This window comes from Gadus chalcogrammus, chromosome 17 (genome assembly GCF_026213295.1).
Source record: "Gadus chalcogrammus isolate NIFS_2021 chromosome 17, NIFS_Gcha_1.0, whole genome shotgun sequence".
Classification (NCBI taxonomy): domain Eukaryota; kingdom Metazoa; phylum Chordata; class Actinopteri; order Gadiformes; family Gadidae; genus Gadus; species Gadus chalcogrammus.
The window spans coordinates 11,781,051-11,790,256 of NC_079428.1; the positions used below are offsets into that span (position 1 = coordinate 11,781,051).

General features: G+C 45.3%; 2 protein-coding genes across 3 annotated transcripts in view; both read left to right on the forward strand.

Annotated features, from left to right (window-relative positions):
• The first annotated feature begins 60 nt into the window (after positions 1-60).
• Positions 61-7,107, forward strand: zgc:77880 (zf-DHHC domain-containing protein). Of its 2 annotated transcripts, none has more exons than XM_056575336.1 (9): positions 61-635; positions 1,188-1,276; positions 1,501-1,571; positions 1,690-1,817; positions 2,000-2,061; positions 2,194-2,320; positions 2,574-2,646; positions 2,760-2,925; positions 3,676-7,107. In XM_056575336.1, exons 1-9 carry the CDS (start codon positions 511-513, stop codon positions 3,765-3,767), a joined length of 933 nt encoding a protein of 310 aa, XP_056431311.1. In that variant the 5' UTR covers positions 61-510; the 3' UTR covers positions 3,768-7,107. The 2 variants fall into 2 exon arrangements, with proteins under 2 accessions (XP_056431311.1, XP_056431312.1); XM_056575337.1 differs by having other exon boundaries at positions 1,705-1,817.
• A 673-nt stretch (positions 7,108-7,780) lies between these two features.
• Positions 7,781-9,206, forward strand: part of LOC130369837 (type I phosphatidylinositol 4,5-bisphosphate 4-phosphatase-A-like) — a 5,209-nt gene continuing 3,783 nt past the window's right edge. The window contains exons 1-2 of the mRNA XM_056575401.1: positions 7,781-8,042; positions 8,711-8,901. Coding sequence (XP_056431376.1) covers positions 7,955-8,042; positions 8,711-8,901 — 279 coding nt within the window. The 5' untranslated portion in view covers positions 7,781-7,954. The remainder of the gene's footprint in view (positions 8,043-8,710; positions 8,902-9,206) is intronic.

Below are 9,206 nucleotides of genomic sequence, written 5' to 3' on the forward strand. Positions count from 1 at the left end.
TTTTGTTAAGTGACAAGGAGTAGAAAAATTGTTATGTCATTAGACATGAACAAGATCAGCAACCATGTCTGTTATTTTCCTGATAATCATAATAACCAAATAATATACAAACTTAATGTTTAGTTAACAATGTCAGCCTAATCTAAATCGTTTGGAGCTGCAGTCTACCTTTCAAGAGGATATCGATTAGAGAATGTTCTGCATAATTTCAGAATACTTTAACAACAAAGTATTTTAGTCAGAACCTGTCTAAATTGTACGAGGTATGATTGATTGAAGGAAGGAAGAATACAAAATTACAGGACATTGCAGCGCTGCTGAACTCTGACGTCCTCTGACGTCATCTGGCACATCACTGCTCTTCTCTCTGGCATCGCCTCGACCCTTTTTCAGAAACCGCTTCTCCTCTAGCGTCATCAGGGACATCTGACCAGTAGTAGTTGCTCTACCACTCTCTCCCGCCCTTCCTGACGATACCCGGAAACGGGGGAAAGGGGGGGAGGCGAGAAGATGGCGTCGTTGCGCTTCAGGCGGGATCCCTGCGGCTTCATCTGCCTCCTTCTCACCTACTTCAGCGTGTTTTACGCCGACTACGTGGTGATCCAGTACGTGCTGATCCCGGCCTACTCTGAGAGGTCAGTGTTAAGGGTTAAAATAGGTTTGAAGTCCCCCGTGTAGCCAATCCCAGGCGTCCATTCATTCACCCCTCCTCGCCTTGTCTCCGCAGTTGCTAGTCATAATATTCGTATTTGATCATATTATTCCGATGATCCTGTGTTGTGAGGAGTCAGGGTTTTTGTCTTGAGTCGTGACTCGTGTGGATGGGGGTGATGGGGTGGTTCTGGTCAATGGGGGCAACCCGAGACACGGAAGCCTGGCTCTATTGCCGCCTTATTGTTTACAACCTGCTATCGGTTTTCGGCTACAGCCCCAGCCGACCGGAATTGCACGGTCGTTAAACCTTCAGTTGCACCATAATTATTACAATGTTATTGTTATTTATTGCCATGTGTCATGCCGCTGTTTTTGAGATATCGCATAACAATTCCGCTAACAGTACACATGAGTCGCCAGCATGATCTGGTTGCCATGGGAGACTGTCAGTCAAAGCATCGCGTGAGTCATCACGTCATGTCGGTCAAGAGTTGTGCTGTTAAAGTGTCTCTCTTTTGTCCTGTGGTGGTCAGTGTGTGGTGTAGTCTACACGGAGTGGTGTTTAATCTCATCCTACTGCTACTACTCGCCTGTCACGCCAAGGCGGTGTTCTCTGACCCGGGTTAGTACACAACGTGTGCGTTAGCGACCAAATGGATATTCCTTTATTTTTCTAAAACTATTTATATCAGCTGTTTTATGCTGTGTGTGTGTGTGTGTGTGTGTGTGTGTGTGTGTGTGTGTGTGTGTGTGTGTGTGTGTGTGTGTGTGTGTGTGTGTGTGTGTGTGTGTGTGTGTGTGTGTGTGTGTGTGTGTGTGTGTGTGTGTGTGTGTGTGTGTGTGTAGGCATGGTACCCCTACCAGAAACTGCTATTGATTTTTCCGATCTTCGCTCTCAATCCAGGATGAATGAAAGGGTGAGTCACTCTCTGGCTAACTTGAGACTTTATCACTGTACAACTCATATCATCAGACATTTTGTAGATTTGGCATGAATAAAGTGTCAATGCTAACCGGGAGTGATGATGCTAACAGGTAGTGTGTCCCAAGGGGTGTGAAGGCTGGACAGTGTGCAGCAGGTGTGAGACCTACAGACCCCCTCGGGCGCACCACTGCAGGGTCTGCCAGCGCTGCATCAGACGCATGGACCACCACTGTCCCTGGTAGGAGCTCACCCGCAGCTCCACTGCACCGCTCATCTCTCCTCTCCATCTCTCCACCACCGTCTCTCCTCTCCTCCTGCTCTCCATCTCCTCAACTCCTGTGTGTGTGTGTGTGTGTGTGTGTGTGTGTGTGTGTGTGGACTAACTTTAACGATGGTAATAAATTGGCTATTTGTTCATAGGATTAATAATTGTGTGGGGGAGCTGAACCAGAAGTACTTCATCCAGTTTCTTTTCTACACCGGTGAGTTTGAATAACAACTGCTATTGCTGCTAACTATTATAACCCTCTATTACTACTTTTATATTCCCTGCCTATGTCTGACAGCTAAACAGTAATCATTGGTGTCTCTCTCCTTCTCTCTGTCTCTCTCAGGCCTGGCCAGTCTGTACTCGATGGTGCTGGTGGTGTCGGCCTGGGTGTGGAGGATCCGCAGCGAGAGAGAAGGAGCTGCAGAAGGGGACGGAGAGGAGGAGGAAGCCCCCAGCAAACACCTCATAGTGTGAGGAGGGAGGGAGGGAGGGAGAGAGAGAAGGGGGGAGGGAGGGAGGGATGGTGAGGGAGGAATTGATGGAGGGGATTAGAAATGGATGGATGGATATAGGGAGCAGAAAGTTTTGTTTATTTAGGGGCACTGCGTTGAATGAAGGGTTCTTGGTCTGATGCCTACAGCCTACGTCACGACAATGAATTGTTCTCTCTCTCTGTCTCTGTCTCTGTCTCTGTCTCTGTCTCTGTCTCTCTCTGTCTCTCAGGGCTCACTACATTATTCTGCTTGTTGAGTCGGTGCTCTTTGGCGTGTTTGTTATGGTCATCTTCTACGATCAGGTACACACACTAGACCGATCGTTACATGATGGTTATGAAGGTGCACGTGGGCTACGGTGGTAACGTAGAGAGACCCCTCACGCTCTCTTTTCGTCTCTCTGTCGCTCCACCAGCTGGTGTCCATCATAACAGACGAGACCCCTCTGGAGCAGATGAAGAACAGACTGATGAAGGACAGACCATCCTCATCCTCACAGCACCAGCCACACACTCACACTCACGCGCACACGCACACACGCAAGCCCAGGATCCCCCTGCTCCGAGAGGTCTTCGGAAGAGGTGTGTGTTTGTGTGTGTGTTGATATCAGTCCTATATCTTCTACATCTGCAACCAAACCTTTTCATAGAGCAAGATGCCCCCTCACAGCTTCCTGCTCCTTAATAACCTGTCTCTGTAGTGTCTAACCCCTACCTACTTACCCGTCTCTACTGTCTAACCCCCTACCTACTAACCTGTCTCTACTGTCTAACCCCTACCTACTAACCTGTCTCGACTGTCTAACCCCTACCTACTAACCTGTCTCTACTGTCTAACCCCTACCTGCTCCTTAATAACCTGTCTCTCTACTGTCTAACCCCTACCTACTAACCAGTCTCTACTGTCTAGCCCCTACCTGCTCCTTAATAACCTGTCTCTACTGTCTAGCCCCTACCTGCTCCTTAATAACCTGTCTCTGTACTGTTACCCCTACCTACTAACCTGTCTCTGTACTGTCTAACCCCTACCTACTTACCTGTCTCTGTACTGTCTAACCCTTACCTACTAACCTGTCTCTACTGCCTAACCCCTACCTACAAACTTGTCTCTGTACTGTCTAACCCCTACCTACTAACCTGTCTCTACTGTCAACCTGCTCCTTTCATGAACTGTCTCTGTACTGTCTAACCCCTTCATGCTCCTTAATGATCTGTAATGGTACTGTCTAACTCCTACCTGCTTGTTAATGATCTGTCCCTACTGTCAAACCCCTACCAGCTCCTTCATGTCTCTGTCTGTCTGTCTGTCTCTCTCTCGCTCTCTCTTTCCAGGCTCCATGCTCCTCTGGCTCCTCCCCCTCCACTCCACCCCCCCTTCGGCCGGAGGGATAAGCTACTCCGCCCTGCCCGACTATGACGTCTGACCTCTGACCTCGGGGAGAGAGACTGTATGGGTGATGGAGAGAGGCGGCCCAGGTAGTCTTGAGTGAGGGGAGTACGAGAGGAGATTTATTCTCCCAGACCAGCTTGACCTTTAACCTTAAAGGAGCGTCCGAAAAAGGGGAGAGAGAGTGACGGCGAGATTGTGTGTGTGTGTGTGTGAGTGAGTTTAATGAAGTGTAATACATTTTTGAATACCAGGATTTTTACCACAATTACACTTGGGAGGGCAGACCAATCAATTACTGTTTGGGGAAGGGGTCCCAACAATGTGGCCCTCGGTCGACCCCCCATCGCCCCCCGCCCACAGGTTGAGGGCCGCTATGGTCCTTTACCAAAAGTCTTAATGAGTTAGATGGTATCTCACTGAAATCATACCCAATGTATTATTTATTGGTTCACATTCATGGATGGTTCTTTAATATTTTTTTACGTAATTATTTATTTACTTAAGTTACCTCTATGTTATTTATTCATTTTAATGTACCCCTAATCAATGAAACTATCTTTTTACAAAGAGATAAACAATATTTATTTATGTATTATAATTTGTAAATATTACTTTATTTTAAATGCATATCAAGATGAGGGGAACTTTCAGTCGAAGAACAAAGTATAGCAAATGAATGATGGGTGTTGGTATTTACATAATCAGACCGGATCTTATGCATTTTTACCAGCAGAAAAAGAAGGGAGTAGAACTGAACAACTGAATTCAAGCATAACATATTTAATGTCATAAATGTCCACTTGTGACAATTCAAACTGTTTACCTGACTAACCAAATAATCATCATGTCACTCGTCACGTCGTTCGTTAAATAATTTGTTACATCATTTGTTACATCGCTAGTTCAGATATTTGTGACAACATCATGGGATCAGGCAGGTAGTAATAGTTAATCTCCCTCCAGTATGCCAGTGTTAATGAGATAATTCCTGCTTTCTGCAGATGCATCATACAGTGTTCCACAATATATCACCAAACTATAACCAAAATCCCAGATTAAATTCAACTATAGACATTTCTAATTCCTATTATGCAGAGGATATTGGTTCTTGTCCCGTGGTTCTATCTGTTCTGTTATAATGATTAGTTTCTATGGTATGAAGGGAGTTGACCATGTTCTTTAATATGCATGGGAGGGAGTTGACTATTGCTTACTATGGATGAGAGATTATCAACTTTGTGGTTATCTATGGTATGGGAGGGATTTAACTGTTTACTATGGTAACAGAGAGAGTTGGCTGTTGTTTCCTATGGTATGGGAGGGAGTTGACTGTTTACTAGGTTAACAGAGAGGGTTGGCTGTTGTTTACTGTGGTATGGGAGGGAGTTGACTGTTTACTAGGTTATCAGAGAGAGCTGGCTGTTGTTTACGGTGGTATGGGAGGGAGTTGACTGTTTACTAGGTTATCAGAGAGCACTGGCTGTTGTTTACTATGTTATGGGAGGGAGTCGGCAGTTGTTTACTACAGTTTGGGTAGAACTTTCCCCGTCAAAAGGTGCTCGGTTTCTATCCCTCATGTCCTCAGCCTACTTCCGTAGACTGAAGATGACTTCTACAAGCTCCTCAATTACATGTTTATCAATGCAATGTAAGTCCCTTGGGGTAAAAGTGTCTACTAAATGGTAAACAGTACGGTGGAGTGTACACTCTGGATTTAAGTTGAAATTCACCTCAACCCACGCACTATACATAGGCCATATTTCAAACTGTACTGAAACAACCGCAGCAGAATAAGCTCAAGCTTACGATCACTGGGACAACATGGAGGTACCACTTTGTTTCAGGGAACAAAGACACAAATGGTACATTCCAACCATGCAGCCTCTGCACAAAGAAAACGGGGTTTGAACAGAATACTGGAACAGTATTGGGATGGGATTGGAAGAAAAGGCGCTAAAGTAACTGATTTCTCTCATCCTAACAGCATTGTAAACAGTTTTCTTGATGTGATTGCTCTGGGTTTGACTTGTTCTTACTGTAAATAGTTATTCATGTATTTTATATTGAAACGTGTGCAATATTGTTGAAGGAAAAGTTACTGAGTTTGACTTTGTCTGTTTATGGACATAAAAAACTGTTGTGTATGAAATATGTTTTTGTGGATGTTTGTTGAAATGCCTTTTTTTCCAGGTGCGGTAGTCCTAATTTGCCTAAACATTTTGGTTCCTAAGACCGGCCCAGACAACATTCTATTTAAATAGAATTCCTGATCAGATTTGTCTATTTTAGAAATCCTCAACCTCAGGGTTTTACAAAGATAAACAGAAAAAACGTAGAAAAAAACCTAATTGTTCAAGGGGTCAGGGGTTTTGTTGTCTGATTTCCTAGACCAATGCAGTAGTAGTACTTTTAAATGTTAAAAAAAAAACGGGTGCGCTAGTTTTGCCAACCGGGATGGGCCAGCACTGCGTTTGCATGTTTTGCTATGTTGGTCCGTCGTGCCGGTAATACCGGCACACCCCATTGTCGATTACCATGACAGCGGGAAGGAATGTGCGTGAGTATCTTGCTCAACAGTAGACCGTGGACTGTATTGGGGGCTTCAGCGCGCGCTCACTTGATGGATCTGACGTGGGAGCAAAACGTCATCGGTGTCTCTCTGTCGTTGGGTCTCCGTTTCTGCTCAAATTGACGCAATCAATAGTGGTGAATGACTGACATGGCTGGTTGCTAGTACCGAGGATGAATACTTCACAGAGATAACTATGGGGGGAGGGGATACACCCAGCTCTGTCTGTTTGATTGGCTGTTCAGATTGCTGTAGTTGTATGGTTGTGTGAAACTAGTGAGTGACTATATGCACCGTCTCCCCCTTGGTGGCCCGACAGTGAAGGGGGGGGGGGGGGTTTACCGTTTTGCAGATGTGGAACATTTCCGAGTTTAGAAAGTAAAAGACCTCATAGGTTCCCTGTGCTACAACAATTGATGGAGCTTTTGTGATTCTGTGTGTTTATGATTAATTCAATAATAAGTGGCTGTAGCATTGGGGTCGACACCCCAAAGACACAGGAGAACTTTTACTTTAAAAGCAGGATGTTGCTATTCTGGAGGGCTGTAAGATCACTAGCTTCATAATCATCTGGTATTGTGCTTTAAGAGTATGTGGTTGCTCTATCAACAAAACAATTTCATATTTTCTACAATATCAGGCCTCAAAATTATGTTGTTGAGCCATCTGACGTTTGGGTTGTGTTTTTGAACCTGTGTACTATTATTATTATTATTATTATTATTGTTATTATTGTTACTATTGTTATTATGATTATTACTGAAATGCTGCTCTCTGCTTCTTGCAACTGGAAGTAAAATGTATTGCAAACAATTTTGTTCAGTGCCTTTTATGTGTGTTGAACTAGCAGGTTTTAACTTTAATATGTGTACATGTCATGTCATTTGACGTGAGTATGTTGGAGACTTTAAGGGAAATACTGTATTGATGACCAATATGCAGGGGCGATTCTAGGGAGTGTGGGGGCCCTAGGCAGAGGATTGTTGCCGGGGGGGGGGGGGGGGGGGGGGGTTATGGAGCGATTGTTGACGGGGGGGGGGGTATGGAGCGATTGTTGACGGGGGGGGGGGGGGGGAGGGTATGGGGCAATTTTTTTTTTTTTTTTTTTTTTTTTTTTTTTTTGGCTCTAGGGGGGCCCCCTAGTAGTGGCCCGGGACCCCAACCCCATTGCCTGGTATGCCTAATGGGATGCAGCGCCTCTGCCAATATGCATAAAGAAGTGGTATTTAACACTTCTCGCAACATGTCAGGGGAATGTATTTTATGGCACATTAGTGCTTGGTCTCTAAAAATGTCAGTTCAGCAAACTCATTATATATTTTATTTTATTTTATTTTATTTTATTTAGTTTAGAGTCCAGAGAACAGCGCCCCAAACTTGTCCCGCTTCGCCCGCCCCCACCGCTGATGCGGTTGATTGGCTGAGCCCACAGTCAGTCGATAGCACACGTCCATGTGACTCAAACACGGTCATGTGATTTTTGTTTTTGTTTGCTGCTTTCACTTCCGTCTTCGTTCTGAGAGAGTCACGTGAACGCCAGAGAGAAGACCATTAGCCCATGTTGTCATATATCCTCCTCCACCGATTTTATCTTCAAACCGGGTTTGGGAAGCACTTGGCCGGACAGTGCCTAGTCTGAGCTGTCGGATACCATGGCGGACGGGGAGAGGTCGCCGCTGCTGTCTGATCCACAAGATAGTCCGAGCTCTTCCTATAGCTCTCGTCGAGCCAAACCACACAGTAAGTGTCTGGTCTTCACTAGAACATAGAATAACTGCAATACGAGAGGCAGGCGTGAAGTGCGATCCGTCTCTTCAATACTGGGATTATGTGTTTTGTACACTGAGAAGTACTCGAAGTAGTTCTGAGTACTGAACGAGTATGTAATACAGGTATTTGGCCAAAGTTAATTTCCGCATGATGATACAGTATCTCTGTAACCTCATATATAACTGTCTTATGGAGGAGGTTCATAACTATATATCATATCTATATTGTCGTTAAGTGCAAAGTAAAGGGATTCTAAAAGGGGATGGTTTCAACAGATGTTGAGGTCATGAGTGTAGGTGTTTTCTTCTTTCACTTCCTACTGCTACTTTCAGTTTGTGTCAGATGTTTTTTCTTGGAGTGCATCCAGGGGTGGGTCAATGGGGATAAATCTGTTATTACAGTTATCAACGTTTATTCACACACGAGTCAGCTGGTTTATCACCCATCATTTACAGCAGATTCCTCAGCCAATACCACAGGACACTACTACGTATTCACTTAAATTGCTTGGTATTAACAATAAATCAATATTGATAACAGTTTTGTGTTCCCTACGCAGTTGCTTTAAAATACATATGTACTCTCTCTCCCCCTCCTTCCCGTACCTCACTCTCTCCTATTCTCTCCTCCCCCCTCAGACTTTGATTCTCCCTTCCCCAGCTCCAGGGCTGACATGATGGAGCCGCCTCCCCCCTACTCCCTCCCGGGAGTCAGCCCCGACGAAGGGGTCTCCGTGGGGGTGAGCTGCCGGGTGTGCCAGAGCTCCATCTCGGTGGAGGGGAAGGGGCACCAGCACGTGGTCAAGTGTAGCGTCTGCAACGAAGCCACGGTGAGTCTGGGGAACGCCATGCATCACTTCATCCTCCCTTCAACCACGGAATGAAAGACGGACACCAACTGTAGATTCAGTTCTTCATAGGAGGAGGAGGAGAAGGGAGGGGGGGGGGGGGGTGCACACAACTCTGCTCTTCTCTTAGATGTTCTGGGTCCAATCCCCTAATGTCCATAGTCTGTTGGCATCCTTGAGCAAGATGCCCTCTAAACCCTGCTGTTTGATTAATCTAATTGGAGCCTACTTGTGGTGAGGAGATGTTGAGCTAAAACCTATCCATTGTCAATAGGGCAGTGAGTACA